We start from the raw sequence: 19,044 nt of genomic DNA, 5'->3' as shown, positions 1-19,044 counted from the left end.
AACTTCTGGCGCCAGCCTCAAGCGGACACACGAGAAACAGCAGATTTTTGCACTTCCGCATTGTCTAATATTCTTAGACCGGAGGTTGCCGCTTGGGATGAATGGCCGAGAGTCACCAGTTAACAGGGTCACACTTTACACTGGAACACCAGCGCCGTCTGAGGGTAAATAGTTAAATGTGGACGTAGTTTTCTGGCTCTTTTATTATGAACCAGGTCTCAGACTCAGTAGTCTGTGTGCTTTTTTTTGGTCTTGGAAGGTTTCTGATTTATTGACACATGTTTACGTCCTGGTCTGTCACAGTCTGGTAAGTGTTCATGGATAATGCAGTTATTAGCATCAAGTGACAGTTTTCTATTTAAATGGCTCTCTGGGTCTAAAAACGTCTGTCCACCTAATATCTGTCCACTTGCTGAAATTTCACAAACCTGGGAGCCGTTTGCCATCTGTATAAGTGATAATATTTAGTTTAAAAATGCTTTTTTGGTGGTTAACTCCTCCACCTCAGTTGACAAACCGTTATACTCCACAGTGCTTTTGCGGTCAAGTTGTGCGCGCATCCGCTGTTGATAAACAAATAATTCCTCTAATTTAACACCCCAAAGGATGCATAGATTAAAATTAGTGGCTGACCCTCTGTGCTCTTTCTGCTCGTTAAAGGCAGTTAGCTCATATGTTCTGGGACTGTCCCCCTGTGTCAGTGTTCTGGAGATTGTTGGCAGCTAACCTCTCCACAATTTTTGGTGTGATGCTAACCTTGCTCACCTGCAGCTCTGATATTAAATGTCCTCCCGCTGGCTGGTCTGACAGTGTCCATAAGACACAAAAAAGCTAGTGGCTACTCACTGGAACCCCCCCATTGTTTATCTATTTGGACTTGGCTCCTTATTTAGACATTGCTCACTTAAAGAATTCATTTGCCTGTATTTATGGTGCAAAATACTTAGTCATGGAGACTTTGACTTAGGTAATATACAACCTCCAAAAACACCTAAATAAATAGACACTCCTAAAGGTTGTTACTTGTGGCCTGGACCTGTTTGTTGTTTTTCTTGTTGTTTGTTTTTTCTTTCTCCTCACGTATGTATACTTAATAGTGGACATTGATGTGCATGGGGTCATAGACAATAAGTGATTTTTCGATTCAATCTTTTTTAAACTGTCAAATTTTAAATAAAAAGTTGATCGCAAAAAAAGAAGAATCATTTTGAATGGGTGAAAGCGCTTCCAGAGATTTTTTTAATGAGGTAAAACTTATCAATACAGGAATCTAAAAAACAAGTTTCAGCAGATTGTTGCATTTTTTATTCCCACACTCCTAATGATCCAAACAACTGATTAATTCCCTGTTTAAAAAGCTATACAGGAGAAAATAATGAGTCCTAACTATTTTAAGTACGTGTAGACAGATGACTCATAGCTTTCTCCAGATGGAGCACATCTCCCCGGGTGCATACATAAAATAAATTCAAGAGCTCTGAATTGAATCCCTTGAGAGCGGCAGACGCCTAAAACAGGAAACAAGCTTTCAAGCAGCATTTCATCCAAACGGGGATGATACTGTACGTGATAGTCGCCCGTCTCTTCAGCGCCTGAGGCTGCACAATGTGCAACATGCAAATTTATGCACAGGGTTACAGTCTGTGTTTATGTGTGCGAGGCAGAGGGAGCTCTTCACATCTTTTTACTAATGTGTTGCTGGCTGCTTCATTCCTGCCCAGCGGTTGTGTAAACAAGTGGGCATTTATATATGTACTTTCTGTGTGTGTGTGTGTGTGTGTGTGTGTGTGTGTGTGTGTGTGTGTGTGTGTGTGTGTGTGTGTGTTTGTGTGCACGTGAGTCACTTTGATAGAAGTGCTGCTGCCTCAGCATAATTCAAATATCAGCCATCATCTCATTCACACATACACACATCCTACAGATGAGTTTGTACCCCACACACGTTCAACGAAAGATAAGGCAGGAATGAAAAACAGCAAAACAGAGCAAGAGGAAGGAGATAGTGACATGATAAGAGTGTGTGTGTGTGAGAGAGAGAGAGAGAGAGAGAGAATTGGGGGAGGGGTTAAAGAGCTTTTGGATTAGTAGCTTGGGTATTGTGGAGCAAATACCTTCTTTCTGTTGCTCTCTAACACACACTTTACAGCAGACTGATACAAAGACACTGAGCTAATTTCTCTGATGTTGCCATAGTGACGTCCCAACAACAGATAAAGTTTGTTATTACACTTTGTCATACCTGTTCAGACTTTAGAGACTGAAAGTAAATAATCTTATTTAAAATGATGAAAGCTAAGTTCAGAGTTATCTTTTAATAACAACAACAACAGTCGGCTTATCTCAATAAAACAAATCTGGCTTTTACTGGTTGACCAAAAACCATTATAAGTGTACAGATATCAACTTAGACAAACTTTAACAAACTGGGGTCTGCTGCTGTCGGTATTAGATTACGTTCACGACTTGTATATAATCGGGGTCTCTGCAGGTTAAAACCATAGACTGTAAAAAAAAATGGACGTCGTCTTGCTCGGCTGGAAGTGAGGTCGCCACAAAAACTGCTCCCCCTGGTGGCTGGCTGTAGCATAGGTTAAAAAAAAAATCCATCTCTCCAGTCATTCCAGATGGGCTGTGGTCAAACTTAAAAAAATTAATACATCTCGTAGAAATGTTTCTCATGCCCGATTGTTGTGGTGATTTCAAGATATCATTTGGCTGCCTTGTATTCAAGTCCTCTTTTTTCTAAAAAGTTTTGTTTTTATTACTTTTAAGAGGTTAAAAACAGGGCTTTGCGTCACGTTTAACGATGATTGACAGCTGCCGTTCTTGTGTATTTTTTTCAAGGATTGCAAAATATGTTGGGATGTAGGGTCAAGAAGTGATTAGACTCTCGAAAGAAAAAAAAAATGTTATTTTTGTCACCCAGCACCACTCAGATTCTCCCAGAATCCCTCACAGTCTCTGCTGCGCAGACTCTGGCTGCAACATCTACAATGGCTGTGACGGGGGAATTTTGGCTTTAAAACTGTACAATGGTAAATGACAGAACCACGCTGTGGACTCTATATACAGTCTATGGTTTAACAGGTCCAACTTAAGACTATTTAAGACTTTTTTTTTTAGACTAAAATGAATAAAATTTAAGACCCGTTTCCCATCCATATGGGCAAAAAAAGTACAAATGACATAAAAGAAAATAGGAAGCATGGAATTCCTTCAAAATATTGAAGTTTATTCACAGCTCTTTCCTGGCGGAATACAAAACAATTCACCAAACTAAAAACACCATAACCCTCTCTTTTGTGAACCATATCAGCAAAGACATAAGATTAGTCGCCTAATTCAATGGAGGTGCTAAAATCAACTCAAACAGAATTACTTACATGAGCTTTAACACAGGGATTACATTACTTTCTCCTTTTTATTTAGTATTTAAACCACATCAAGTCTTTTAAGGCCTTAAATTCAAATTGTTGGATTTTAAGACTTTTGAAGACCCCGCAGATACCCTGATAGTGAAGGCCTCCTCTCAGAGTTTGCATGTGCTGGACTCTGTGAATCCTGGAGCTCAGAGGTTTATTACTAACTTTAAATCACTCAATCATTGTTTGCTTTATAGACTTCTTGGTTGGTCCTCCATTGTCGTATCCTTATTCATGAGTCCATCTTAAATCTGCTGCCTTCTTATCTTCTCATCTTCATCAGGCAGAAGCCTTCAGGGACTTACACACTTCAATCTCAGGCTCTTTTCTTATTGGCTGTGCCAAAACTCAGAGCTGAGACGTTTACATTTTGTAAATTTTGTAAACTGTGCTGCCACCTTTCTTGACCATGATCGTCTTGGAAAAGAGAAGTTTGATCTCAATGAGTTATCTCCTGGTGAAGTAAAATGTGAAAAAGAACTCTACCAGTGAAACATTTCTGAATGTAGTGTGAATCTGCAGCTTTCAGACTGCAACCTTCCAAAGTGTCACTCTGGATTTATGTACATGTCGAACATGAACTCGTGTGATGTTGTAACTTGTTTAAGACTGAGCACTTTTCCAGCAATCTTGAAGAAATATCCCCTCTGGAGGGTAATTAAAGTGAAAGTTAAACGCACTTGCATGTCTTTTATCTTTGGTGTTTTTTGATCATTTTAAACGATCCCAGGAAAGACTTCAACTCCACTGAAGATCTCATAGAGAGGGGAAAGAGAACTCTGAGTCGGATGATTTTTTTTTCCATAGCAACTTGAAAACATAAAATTTGGAGAAGTTTTAAAGCCGGGTTTCTTTTGGGAGGTGCAGCAGATTTCTTTTCTCTTTATGGATTAGTCTGCAGATACAGGTTAGGAGAAATGGGAGAAACTCACCATTTCCAGAAACTGAAAAAAATCAAAACATTTAACAAATTATTCTTAATCTTAACAAGTGATTGAAGCTTATTCCTCACGTTATGAGCTAAGCATCTTTGACAGCTGACCTCGACCTGTTACCTCTGTCAGCTGCTTTAATGAACTTCCACGCTCGCAGCATCAGATCTTATCTTCTTTGTTAACACTCGTGTTTAAAGTGGGCCGCTTGGCTCGACAGTCACAGACCGTTTAAGGTTAGATTAGTCCAAACACACAGACAAACAGGCTCAGAGGAAGTAAAGTAGCTGTCAGCGTAGCTGTTTGCAGCTTATTGATTTCCGATACGTTTCCTCTCTGAGCCTCTCACTTTTCAACTTTTAACATAAACGCTCTCCTGGTGATTACTTTTCTAACTTTCCCTCCTTTTCTCTGTCACTGTCAAACAAAAACTCTGATTGAACACTGCAGAAAAATCTCTGGTGTGGGAACTTCCTCTTCCTCCTCCTCATGTTGACGGTTTTTCATCACAAACAACCTCAGAAACAACCAAGACTGAAAGGTTGAACTAAATTGTCTGTCTGTAATTTTAATCCACAGCCCGTAGTGACGAAGCGCGGTCAGGTTATTGCTCAGTCCTCTAAATGTCACAGCGTGGTCCACGGCATACCAGCACAGAGTCCGACTGGAGCCGAACTAGAGGGAAAAAAAACTGCGGTCTAGAATTCATGTCAGTGTGTATTCATGTTAGCGTGTGTGTGTCTGTGTAAAAAAAGGTCAAGTGCACAGAGGCAGACGGATGTTACGTAACAGCTCAGCAAATAATTCACTCATTCATAAAGAGAACATTGTCTAGGACGCAGACGGAGCCTGACTGGCTGATTTACCTGCAGGCCTACAGTGGCCTTCCTCTAACATCTCTGCACGGCATCATGCTGTACATGGAAATGTTATATGGCTACATTATATAATCTGAAGCTCCAACAGAGGCACCAGAGGGGCAGTATAAAGATTAAAAAGCACAATATATTTTTATATCTTCATTTTTCAGCCTTAAAGGAATCTGTTCAGACAAACTGAGTAATTCTAACAGACAGCTCCTGTTTTAATAAAAAGAAATATATTTTTGTTGGTCGTTGAGAGAAAGGAATGGATGACAAAGATATTAAAGAAATAGCACAACAGTTGGGGAGACAGAGTGAGACAGTTACAGAGAGACAGACAGGCACATGGACACATGGGTAGGCTGCCTTTGCACTGACTCGTCTCTCAGCTCCTCCGGTTACAATCTGAGCTGCCAGATGCACCTCGCTGTGCCCACACAAACACATAGAGAGTGTCAGACTAAATAAAATTAAAGCAGAAAGCTGCCTGTGAGGAGCAGCACCATGCAAAGGTCAACCTAATACCTGCCATCAAATTCACACGGAGAGAATGAAGAAATTACCAGCTAACACTGTAACACCCTGATATATTTCCTCTTTTATGACTCCTGGTATTAGCATTTTGAACACCCACTGGGGGGCTTAGCAGCCGTGTGTGGAGCTTGTATGTTAGAACATGATGATGATTTACTGAAGAGTAGCAAGAGAAAGTGGGTCAGAGCAGAATACGCAGCGACAGCACTGAGCAGTAACACATGAGAAATGATCATTAGCATCTTGTGTTTTATGATCATGGATTATGAAAGTCTTACTTCTTTTTTACTGACAAACTAAACTAACACAAGGTTAAAATATAAGAGCTCAAATATTTCTCTTGTATATTACACAGAGGCAGTAACCAAGATAAACTACAGACTTTTTAACAGGTCTCCAAATATTGAACACCCTACAATTATATTGTTTATGATCATACATCCTGGACTCAAACTTAAAGAGGGGTATCATACTGTCTCATATTCAAACCATGGATATTAAGTAACTGCTGCATGATTTTCACATGACTTGCTGATACGATGAGGTTATTACACAAGGATTCATGGCACGTTTGATGAGTGGGCCTCAAACACCAAGATTGCCCATAGCTTTGTCTCTGACAGGCCTCCAAAGTACTGGCCAATCAGAGGGAAGGGGGTTTGTGTAGCTGGGAGCTTTAAAGAGACAGCAGCTAAAAAAATGCAAAACAAGGGTTTTCTTGAACACCAGTGACAGAAACACAGTGACTATTTTGAGCTGTCAGTCTTGTAAATCTACTACAATTAGGGATGCACGATATTGGATTTTTGCCGATATATCAGAACCCCTTTTGGCCGATACCAATAATCATAAGTTTGTTCGTTTTTTTCACTGTAAAGAAAGCTAAGTCTATCCTGTACTGGAATTTATATGTTACTCTTATTGTGACGGTCTTATTTGTTTAAGAAACACACATAAAACAAGACAAGAAACATTTGATTTTACCATAAATAAGAAATGTATTATTTTTTCAAACTCTAGACATTCAGTATTGAAATACAGAAAAATAATTTCTTTAGATCACATGAACTTTAGATGTAAAATGCATTTTTAAACATAACCAAGTTGCATTTGATTATTTTAGAGCTACTGTAACAACCTGGTGACAGACACAGAGCTCTGCAGTGCAAATAAATGAAGTGCTACATTTTATTTAAGGAGCTTATGTTTCAGATGGAAAATAATAATAATCCTAACTGAATAGCTCCTTATCGGCATATCGGCAGAAGTTTTCATATCTGCTGATACCGATAAACATGTTATTAAGCTTTTATCAGCTGATACCGATATTGTGCCGATAATATCATGCATCCCTAACTACAATGGTACCAGAGGGACAGAATGAAGCATAAAAAGAGCACAATATGCCCTCTTTAAGTAATTCATGATTCAAAATCTGTCCAGAAATATTGATTCTTGTTACACAGCTGCCTTATAAACATGATTGAGATCAGTCAATAAGACCATACAATGTCTCTATTCCACACTGTTGCTAAGAATACGGCTCTGGACACAGACTCCTTGGGAAGATTTTTGGCTAAACTGAAAAGGCACGAGAGGTTAAGGCCTACGGCTGGGTATTGCTAAGAACCTCAAGATTTGATTTGATTCTTTAGGTTGGGATTCGAATCAATATCGATTCAGTTTGTTATTGATTTAAATGCTTTGATTTTCAACTTCCATGCCCATGTGAACAGATGCGGTTTGTCACCTAACGTTTCGGAGCAATAAAACAACCCAAACTTCAGACTTTAAAGTTGAAGGAGCTGGCTTTACGCTGCTGCTGCTTTGGCTGCTTTTTGTTGAAGTTGTTTGGTCTCGTTCAGCCTTCGTCCAGACAACGCTAATGACACGCACAGCCCCCCTTCCCTGCCAGGAAGTGTATCAATTCAGAAAATTTGCTGAACCTGAATGAATTGACCTGGGCAAGGAAATATTGCAATCCATCATTTCATCAATATTTTTACCCAATCCTATTCAAGATACAAAAAGTGTGACCTAAAACGAAGAACTGTACCAAGTTGAACTTGGTGCATGAAGTTAAAACTTCACAGAACACTTAATGGCAGCACCTGCAGCCAAATAACTTGTTGCTAGAGGTGTCCCAGTCCTATATTGATATCAGATATCAGTCCGATATCAGCAAAAAAACAAATATCGGTATCGTATCGGAATGCATCTAAAATCTCCGATATAAGTAGTCCATTCCAGACCCCGCTCCTGCTGTTTTTATTTGATTTATTTAGATTATTTTCTGGGTCTATTAATTTTTTCTTTATTTTATTCAATTACGAGTTTATTCTTATGTTTCATGTTAAAATTTCTGTTACCCAGTGGTTAATGATAAACGAGTCAGTTTTTCCTCATAACTACTGTTGCTGACTACTGTTCTTTGTTTGAATAATATCACTTAATCAAGCCTTTTCTAACAGGACAGACATACTATAAAATAAGTAATAAAAGTATGTATGTTTAATGCTGATATCATATCGGATTAATGTCGGTATCGGCCAATACTCAATGCTGCAGTATCGGTATCGTATCGGAAGTGAAAATGTAATATCCGGACATCCCTACTTATAGCATTTGTCGTGTCAACTAAGGTTTTTCCTTCTGTCTAAATTCTTGCTTGTGTTGTACGTCACTTTGGACAAAAAGCATCTGCTAAATGAAACTGTAAAGTGTAGAACTGTTGAACTGAGTAGGACATGGCAGGGCTTCAGGACTGATGAATGGAAAAGAAAATGTGGCAGACTGACAGCCATGAGGCAGAAAAATTAATCAGCTGTGGTTTTTCTTCACGTGATGAATGTTCAGTTAAATGTGAGTAATAGCCAAGTTAGCACATCATAACAGGGCTACAGAGTTAATCTTTCCTAATTCAAATCTTTGTGGCAAACGGAAAACGTTCTGTCTTTGGACTGCCGTTTTGGACAAATTAAAGACATTAGTGGGCTCTTGGAAACGGAGACGGTCGTCTAAAAACTGCTTTCCAAGCATTTCACTGAGGAGGATAAATGCATAACTCACACACTCTGCATGTCTGTGTGTTAGCACCAACCTTTAACAGGCGTCTTGACCTCTCCGTTCTCCCTCTTGATCTCGTTGATCACTTTGTGCTTCTTCTTCTCCTTCTCTCTGTCTTTGACCTTCTTCTTCTCCTTCTCCTCTCGCTCCTTCTCTTTCGCCTTGTCCTTGTTGGAGTGCTCTGTTGAAAGCAGGGAGACAAGACGGCATTCAGATCTCGATTGCACAATAACATTAACACGAGCGCCCAGATTAACTCGCTCCATCTGTTCGCTTTCGATATATTTTTTTGTCCAGCCCTTTAACAAAGCTCTTGCCAAGTGCCTCAACCTTCGCCGCCATCCTTGACAAATTTTTGGCTTTTCTTTCCTTCCACTACGAATCCATCCCTCCACAAAACCTCTGCTCTTATCTTTCACGGTTTTTGTGCCACACTGTAATTACCTTCAGTTCTCTGCAGTCACTCTGCAACTTCACCCATAACCTCGAAGCAGCATCTCATCCTGATATATTCCACGTTCCTGCCCTCAAACTCTTCCCTGTGCTGTCGTGTTCTGCTTCTACTCGCTTCAATATTCCCCGTTTTCTAAAATTTTAAATCCTGCCTTTTCTGTCCGGCTCATTTTATTTCCTCTCTGCCTGACAGAATCATCTGGGTGTTAAGGGAGTTTCACATATTGAGGAAATGGAGTGTACTTGAATGTTACACTCATTGCAAATCGCTCTGAATGAGAGTTGAAAATGTAAACACACCATCAAACACTTCAGGCGCTGAAGTGGTTTCGAGGAAGATAGTGTGTCTGCGTTAACCGCTGAGAATAAACACCTCTCACGTCCAGCCGTGCAACAAAAATCTCACCTTTCGAAGAAATACTTTGATTCATCAAATCTTTTTCAGCATCTCCTCTTTTGATTCTTTATTTCCTTTCAGAAAAGAAAAACAGAAAAAGAGGAGCTTCATTCATGCTGCATTATTTTTCATTCGTATTCTTTCTTTTTCCTCGTCTGAAGGAGTTTCGTCTTTGAACTCAGTCAGATCCACCTTTAAAGGAAGCTGTGTTTTCAGACTGTTCACTCTCCTGTGGACCTGCAGAGTGGGAAAGTGGGCACAGTGGGGTTGGACTTGCTGTTTGCAGGATCAAAAGAGAAAACGCTTTGAAAGTTAAAAAAAAAAGCTTAAAGGAGCAGCAGGAGAATTAGAAGCTACATCGATACACTCTTTTTAATGATGCGTTTAAATAAACACTGTGGCATTAGGAAGTTATGTTTCTGTGCTGCTTAACACGCAGGCAGTCACACCCCTCATATCCTGCGGTTAAATGGAGCAGTGCTAAGACTGCAAACAAACCATGCAAAGAGCGATGCAAAATAATGCTGCAAAATTACCAGACGTTGTAAAGCTGCCTGCTGGAGAAAAAACAGCATGTTTCAAAACATCAATTTAGCTCTACAGGAAGCTGCCGATAAAGGAGGCCTCACTCAGATCTGCTGCCAGATTTACAAAAACATGTCAGGCCACGCCGGAGAGCTTCAGTCGTGAAGTTTAAATTCAGAGGCAACAGGAGATAAATTAGCAGAGCTACGCTTTTTAATCACAGCTGGAGTGAACAGACCTCCTCTTTCAGCGGCTAGGAGACCAGCGCTGAGCTCCAGGGTGAGAAGTTCAGTGACTGAAATGTGTTTGTCAGGGGCGACGCAGCTCTGAACTTTAATCGTGAATGAATCAGGAATTAATGAGATTCACGCAACGGAGCCGCTTTCTTTTCATTTTTTTACCGTTTTGTTTTCCGACTTTCCAGCGGCGGCCGGTTTGGAGGGGAAACACAGCAGGTGGTTTTCAGTGTGAGGATGATCACAGGAGGGAAATCACTTTGAAAGATGGAGGGCCAGAGGCAGCCGGGGTGTAAAGTTCTACTACTGCTACACGCCAAACAAACTTCACTGCAATGCTCAAAAGACGTGCAGGAGTATCATAGAGCCAGTGGCTGTTACAGTTCTTAGAGCAATGATTTCACAATCAAGCAACATGACCGATCATGTAATGTGATTTTTACAGATGATACAGCAATAACACGGCATTTAAACATCATACCATGAATGGATTTCTCATATGATGTTGCATTTTCCACTGAAGGCACAAGAGTTTGACAAGCATTTGTTTTCATAAGCAGTTCTTCATTCTATAGAGCATATATAAAGATGGACAACATCATAGCTCCCAAAAAGCAAAGCCAAAACCACAGACTCCCTTGAGGTGAAAAACTGTTTCACAAAGTGTTGCTTTTACTGAATGGACAAAATACTTCACATCTTTTCTAAGCCTTGGAAGAGCTTCAGGTGGGGATGGGTACCTTTCACATTTGAAACGAAGGTATCGATGTCTGGTACCTGGCAATCAGTATCTGTACTCAACGAAACCAATTTTCTGTACTTTTTTGTGTTAATGTGGTAAAAAAAATATCAATTTGTTTGATAATAAAACCTTTTTTTTTTATTTAACATATTTATTCTTCAATAAATAACCCTGTAATGCCATGTTCATGTCCAGCTATGAAAACCAACTACTCTTCCACTCCCCACAGTCACAAGGATGCATTTAGGTACCTAAACATGGTACCTTTTGATTTCACGTTACTCGGTACCCGGAACTTTCGGGAGAATTTGGTCGGTTACTATATAAGTACCTAATTCGGTACCTATCCCTAGCTTCAGGTGTGGTAGAGAGAAGAGACACAGGCCATGTCCACACGCAGCCGGGTATTTAGGAAAACGCATATATTTTTGTATGTTTACGCCTGTCGTCCACAGGAAACCACAGTTTTGCGTCATCAAAAACAATGTTTTCTAAAAACTCCGGCCACAGTGAAGATTTTGGAAAACTCGGGTTTCATGGTTTCGTGTAGACGCTGGTAAACAGAGTTTTCAGTTCTTAAACGTCACAGCTGAATGACGGGGGCTCATTCTGGTTGGCTGACACAGATTTTAGGTCTGGAAAATCTTAGCCATTATGGGTTTGGCATGCCTCGAGCCGCACTCACCTGCGGATTCACCCACTGCGTGTGGAAGTATTTTTAAAAATGAACGAGGAAAGGATATTCGTTTTTGAAAATACCTGGCCACACACACACAGATACAGCTTACAGAATTAAGCTCAAAGCTTTGGATTTGTTAGCGCTCTTAATACCAGCTTGAGCTAAAAGAAATATGTCAGAGTATCAAAAAAATGCTCAACCTTCATACCTACAGTGGGGGCTATTTCACCTTCACTTTTGTCCTGCAGTAGAATGTGTTGTCATCCATCTTTACACTTTATATAATCAATGTTTTTCATACCAGCTTTTTGCTTTTCTCTCTGTTTAGTACAAAAATAACAGCTCACCATTTTTAAAACATAGATTAATCTGTGTACTTACAGCTGCATGTAAACATGATGATTTATAGACTACTCACTTTTTATCGCCTGTGTCATCACATTGGTGGAAAACATCCCTTTAAACCAATGAGGGCTAATCTCTAACAATTTGTACAAATTGTACAGACAGTCATGCTGTTAGGCTTCACAATATGCTGTTAAATCTTGTCTCCGTTGTTTCTCCGTCAGCTCAGACTGATGCAGTGACCGTGCTGCCTCCAGGATCAAATCTGACATCTCCAAGTGTTTTTCCCTCAAGTTAGGCACATAACAGAGCCGCAGATTCTACCTCCGTTTAGATTAGACGTAAAATCATGGCACACAAATGTTAAGGTCTTTTTGGTTTCTCTATCTACTTTTTCTGAATATCACTTTAATTAGATACACAGATTTTTATATATGTCAATTCAGCCAGTTTTAAATGTGTTAGTGATATAATAAAACTGGCAGCCTGTCCAGAAATTCCCTGCCTCAAGCGGATACTGAACGGACACTGAAACTGTGACTTCACATCAGCTCGCAGAAACGTACCTCTACATTTCCAGGATTCACAACAGGCCCAGTAGAAGTGATGTAGAAAAGTGTGTTTTATAGTCATGTTAGTGTTGCTTTTAATTCAGTACATCTTTATGAAGAGGATATATTTAGTTAGACGGATAATATGAAGTTAAAACATGGCGATGTCAGGAGTTCATCGCTCAGCAGGATTCCTCTGTTCAAGTGAAACAAAAACCTCTCAAATACTAACCCAGTACGAACAACCCTGCTATGATTCCTTCCTCTAGAGTCGTGTTCCCTCATTTTAAAGCAGAAAGTAACCCGAGTCATGACCTCCGACCTCCCTACAACACTAATAATATTACTGTGATGATGTGACACTGTTTGATCCCAGCAGGAAGTTTCCATGAAGGTCAGAAAGCACAATCAAATTCAGAGTCCAGGACAAGAGGCTGGCAGGCTCTCCCTCTGTCTCTCTCTGGCTCAAGGACACGTTTCAGCACTGGACCAAAAAAACACTGAGGCAGGCTGCAACGCAACACTTTCTGGAAAATGTAAGAAGACTCAAACATTTTTATTACTTCACAACAGTTCAAATTTAGCTGCGTTATCCAGATATAATCTATAGTGCAGATATACCTTCAAGCCCTGATGTTTGAAGATGATTAAAATGATTACAATGCCCCAACACTGGCAACCAACTACAGCAACTAAGAGGCTCAGTGTAGCTCTTCAGTGGTGCTAATGAAGGAGCTGCATCTTAGCTCTCCTAATTAGAATCACGAATGTTTACCTAAAGAGGAGCATCGACTGTTACAGAAGAGCACAACATCAACAGCAAAACCTCACCAAGTGCTCATTTAAATATAGACTCTTTACGTAATGGTAGTGTCAGTGATGTCACCAAGTAGCAGAGAAGATTTGAAGCCTAACGATGTCTGTTTCCCTATTGAAAAACTCGGCACTGCAACATAGTCAGAGGCAGGGCATCTACATTTAGGAAACACTCCTTTCCCCCAGTTTGAAAACCTTAAACACACAAGGGAGGGGTTTTGAACTCAGATGCTAACACTAACAAGCCTTCATGTCCTTTACTGAGTCAATCAGTAAAGGCTAGGCCAGTACCAGCCTTTTCTTCAAGGTACCGGCACTTGCAAAGGCTGCAGATACCACCAGAAAATACTTAAGGCAAAAAAAACAACTATGAGTAAGTCCTCCTCACCAGTAGTTGGCGCTACATTGCTGCAGTGTGACACCACATCAGATGTGCATCAAGTCTTGTTCAGACAACATGAATGAACCAGAGAGAGTTAAAAGTTAAACTGTTGTATTTTACACTTCAGTTTATTTTTTTTTAAAAACCACCAAAACTCTGAGAGTTGTTAGTTTTGTTTTACACTTTTTTTTAATTTATTAAAAACAAGTCTCACTCAGGGAGAGTGGTTTGTGTTTTAATTTGGACTTAATGACAGAGTGACTGTGCCGTCTGTTCAAAATGATCTGTCACTGTTTATTAAATTTTATGTATCCGTGGTATTGGTACTTGGTATCGGTAAGAACTCAAAAGGAAGTACCTGTGCTGGTATCGAACATCCCGAGTCATTACTGTCAATTTGATAAATGAAGAGACACCTGTAGTGTTTTACTGATATAAAAACTCCATTTCCCATGAGCACCATCACCCCCTGTCGACGTGACTCTTGCTAAGGTGCGCGTTTCTTTTGGAAGCAACTTAATCGAGAACTGATCTTCTTTTGACGCTACTTTTCTTTGTTCAAGCAAGCCTACTTTTCCCAGGATGCAGAGCAACAAGGTGATGTATGGTTTCATGTAGGTTGTGTAGCGCTGTTGTTTGAGAAGTGACAACAAGCACTTTGTAAACTCAGTGTGTAGCGGGGTTTAGTGTACAGCTAAAGTTGAGCAGACTATTTGTTTAGTGTTACTCACAGCCCGGCGCTCTAGTGTCATCAAGGGGACTTTAAGTGTAACTGCTGTAAATAGATTCATGCATTAAAATCTGAACTCAGAAACAGTATTTAGAAAGAATCCATTTTGACACTGATAATCTCATTTCAAACCATGGATGATAAAGTGTAAAATGTTAAGGAGTGACACTGTTTCAAGTCTTCTCGGTACCTTTGAATAGGCAAGCATGTTGTAATGAATTTCCAACATTATCATGCAGGGTTTTGCACGCAGAGCAGCCACAAATACTCGTGGTAAATAGTTGTGCTCCCTTTTCACTGTTAATCCTACATTTAAGCTTCCCTGAAAAAAATCAAATAAAGATAATACAGTGTTAAAGTAAATTAAACTTTGAATTCAGTTTTTATTTGATCAATCTTGCAGAGGGGCACACAGCAGCTCTTCAGCATTGTGGCCTCTGGTTTGTTTGCCCCCTCACAGCAAACCGGATGTGACAATTTCAGGGATGCCGACTGAATCTGTAAAAACTGCTGATGCCAACTTACTTTCAGTTAGTCTATAAACAGCCAGAGTTGTGGAGTTGAGATTTAGTCGTCTGGAAATCAACGCACTCGCCTGTCAGTCAAATTAGCTCATCACACACAACTCAGGCAGATAAAATGTTTATAGCTAATCAGGTATTCACTGTAAAATCCCCTTTCTGTTTTTTTCTTAAACTGTGTAATGTGTACAGTCATGTCCAACACTGCCTGTTTACTAGACTGTGTGTGTGGGTTTCTGATAGTCTGTTGGGGCTACAGGCCAAATACACGTCTCATTCTGGTGTTCTCACTGAGGCTGTTCAGAGCGTGTCATGACCTCTTAAACTATCCAACTGGAAAAGGGTGACATCATGCCCACACACAGACACTCGACCATGTCCACTCTGTATTCCTGATTACATACATATACACACACACAGAACAGAACTTGTTACAGAAATCAGTAAACACAAATGCACACAGACAGGGTATGTCAGCATTAAAACACTCACAAAATTCAACAAGACATCAAAAATAGAAAAATGTCAGCACAAAATCTGAGACAGAAGAAACATTTGTTACACCAGCTTTGCCACCTTATCACTAGACTGAGTCATCTAATATTTGCTCCTTCTTGAGTCATGCGATTTATGAAATAATTAAACATCTGAGAAAATATGGGTATGAAGGGGCTTGATGCTATTTAGGACCAGAATATTTACTGTGCACTAAGTTGGGAATTTGCCTCAGCCTATTCTAATTCATTCATCAGCATGAAAGGATTTACACATTTACACACAGACAAATTTATACATAAAAAATTGTAATGAGGAAAAATGGTTGGAGTACTATCAGTTTGTGGAATACAAGCCTTCTTTATTATTACTATTTACTATTTATTGCAGTAAATATATCAATGCATAAATAGTAATGTATAATTGAATCAAGGAATCAATAAAGGCTCACTGTATGTGTAAATTCAGATGCCAGACTGCTACATAGAATAAATAATTTAAGATAATACAGTTAAAAATGTAGTCCCAACCAAAATACTTATATAAATTTTTACACTCAGAGGCAATGGGTGTAACTTAGCATTCTAGCAAAGTTAGCAAGCTAAGATACAACAAAACTTTATAAAACCCCTAATGGGGGAAAATATTTTGTTGAAGTAGCTTAAGTAGGTAAAACTAATGTATCATTTTTTTCAGATACTCAAATAAAAAAACAGTAAAATAATTATTACATTATTTTGTATTTTTATCAACTGCACTTTCTCTTAAATTTTCTGTTTTTCAGTTTCAGTGAATTATTCTGATGTAGTGTATCCGACTAGTTCTGCAAAAAAAGATCCAGTTCTTTAAAGTGTGTTTCCGTTAGCATAATAATGATAATAATAAAGCTTCCAGTGGTAAAATGAGTGGGCTGAAGGATTGGAAACATCATGTTCTGCTTGTACAACTGTAAAACATGGGAGTAACAACAAGCTGTGAAGCCCCGTGTCTGTTTCCCATACAGCCGCAGGTTACAGAGGGGGGCGTGGTGCTCTACCAAAACAACACTTAGCCTATAATGGCGGGCGGCTGTCATGTTGTTGACAGCTGCGTGTAGCTGAACGCATACAATCCGTATGTTATGTATCATAAATACTCGCACAATTACTATATTACAGAATAATTCACAACTACCTCTGGTCGTAATGCAGTCACGACAGAGATTATGGCTCATTTAAATATAAATAAAATATCAAACTCGACTGAATTGCAGCAGTGTTTACAAATAAACAGTTAACAGTTTCCCAATAGGATGTAACTCTGTCAACAAGAGCACGAGCAGCTGGCTACAATCGAACTGCAGGTCGCGCGACAACTAAAGCTCGAGGGTTCACGAGCGGGTGAACAAACGACTAAAGCTGGCAGCCATGACCCCTAGAAACATCTATTAAACTAAGCTTTATGGACATTCAACTCGGCTTTAACCTCTTTTATAGAATATTTCTGTACACAATTATGCCCCGAGAGTAGGTGCATATCATTAAGTATATTCAAAAGCGCTTTTAAGCTGTGGCTACTCCGAAAACGGGACTGTCCAGACAAATTAGAAGGCAGTCAACTGCACACTCCGGGCCACATGTTCACATCCCCTGTGACTAATCTACGCTGAGTCAAGCAGCTAAAATGAACAGAACACCCAGAAACTGAATGGAAACAGCTGAAAGTTTACTAATTCTCTTCAGTTTAAATTTACAAAATACTACGATATATTATGGCCTACCTTTAGGTGGCAAAATGACCTCCCCATTTTCTCTCTTCACCGCAGGAGTGTTGTTTAATCTGCTGATATCGTTGTTGTTGTTGTTACTGATGTTACTCCCGTGTCCGGGGGTCACCAACACTTTAATTTTCTTTTTCTCCTCTCCGCTTCGTTTCTCCTTCTCCCTCTCTTTCTCCCGCTGTTTATCTTTATTGGGTTTCTTGGGTTTTGAGGACGAAGGCGCTTTGTGTAGGAAGAAATCGCTCTGTTTGAAGACTTTATGGGTATTAGTCGGAGGCTGGGATCCACCGGTGTTGCTGCTTGTCTTAACCAGGCTGGAGCTCCAAGGATCCGGGCTGCTGCCATAACTCTGCTGCTTCGTGGACTGCTGGAGTTTCTCTCTGCCGCTACCGTTGCCTCCCACTCCTCCGTCCCTGCTGAGTTTCTTGGGTTTCACGCTCTTCTCCTCGACTCGGACCTTCTTGGGCGGCGGCGGGTTAAAATCCCGGGAAGACTGCGAGCGGTTGTCAGGGGCTCCCTTTGCCTCGGTCGGCTTGATGACTGGGCTTTTGGCGGAGGCGACCGCCGGAGCTACCGCAGTAGCAGCTCCGGAGAGGTGGACGGAGCCCTGCGAGTCAGCCATCTTGAGGCTTCTCTCTCTATTTACTCTCTTTCCCCGACGGCCGACGTGCAGGCAGTCGGGGGGCGGGGCTAAGACTTGACTGACAGGTAGAGAGGGAAAAACTGGAGGCGGGACTTATGAGCAAATGTACAGTACATGTTCTGGCTGCTGGCTGCTGCTTACAGGATATTGATCCATCAATCAAAATGAATGCGTCGAATTCACGAGAGATAAAAGAGAATATTTGATTTTTGGATACAGATAGATTAAAATTAACTATGAAGAAATATGAAACACTGCTCCAGGTGTAGAAAATGTGAAATGTTTAATACTGAATGGGGATGTAGCACCTTGTCACTACTCTACTACTAGGCTACTCCTGCTGACATAGTACAAAAAACTTTTTAGCAACTTAATTTTTTTCCGTTTATAATTTTTTTAATACATAATGAGGTTCTGTATCATTGATTTAACTCAGCGATTTGTATTTCTATTTTTTTTTCCAATCCTATGTTATGGCAAAAATAGACTTCCATAATAACATATATACATATTTTTTGTTGCTATCTTTTTTTAAATTGTTTTTAATACTAATACTACTTGTCCAACCTTTTATGTAATTTTATATTTATTGATTTGATATCTATTCATTTTATTAGAGACCACTTTGCCTGGATGCAAGATGTAATTATTTCTTCTATTTCTTCATTTCTCTTATGATTGTCTGGGATTTTGTTTGTGTGTCTGATACCTCATTTGTGCACATAGCACATAATTAAAGCTTAAGTTTAATCTATTAAAGCAATGTTGGGGGAAAAAAATGCGAGATACAATACAATCAGCAAAGCTTTACCACCTAAAAAAGGTTGGTGTGTAATATTTTTAAACAGAAAAAAAATCAAGTTCCTGGTTTTTAGAGCCCATATCTATATTTTTCTTGGATATAAAAATCTTATAATAAAGCCCCTCATTCCAGTTTCATTACTTATTTTTCA

General features: G+C 39.8%; 1 protein-coding gene across 1 annotated transcript in view; it reads right to left on the bottom strand.

Annotated features, from left to right (window-relative positions):
* The window catches only part of LOC141810449 (uncharacterized), a 54,798-nt gene extending 36,688 nt beyond the window's left edge, over nt 1–18,110 (bottom strand). The window contains exons 1-2 of the mRNA XM_074698024.1: nt 17,449–18,110; nt 8,852–8,998 (exon numbers count right to left, since the gene is read on the bottom strand). Of these exons, the coding sequence (XP_074554125.1) occupies nt 8,852–8,998; nt 17,449–18,070 (769 nt within the window). The 5' untranslated portion in view covers nt 18,071–18,110. The remainder of the gene's footprint in view (nt 1–8,851; nt 8,999–17,448) is intronic.
* Nucleotides 18,111–19,044: the final 934 nt, after the last annotated feature.

The sequence above is a fragment of the Halichoeres trimaculatus genome, unplaced genomic scaffold (genome assembly GCF_033239565.1).
Source record: "Halichoeres trimaculatus isolate MK-OKI-2021-1 unplaced genomic scaffold, fHalTri1.1 fHalTri1_scaffold_21, whole genome shotgun sequence".
In the NCBI taxonomy this organism is placed as follows: Eukaryota; Metazoa; Chordata; class Actinopteri; order Labriformes; family Labridae; genus Halichoeres; species Halichoeres trimaculatus.
This window is presented reverse-complemented; position numbering and strand designations above follow the sequence as displayed.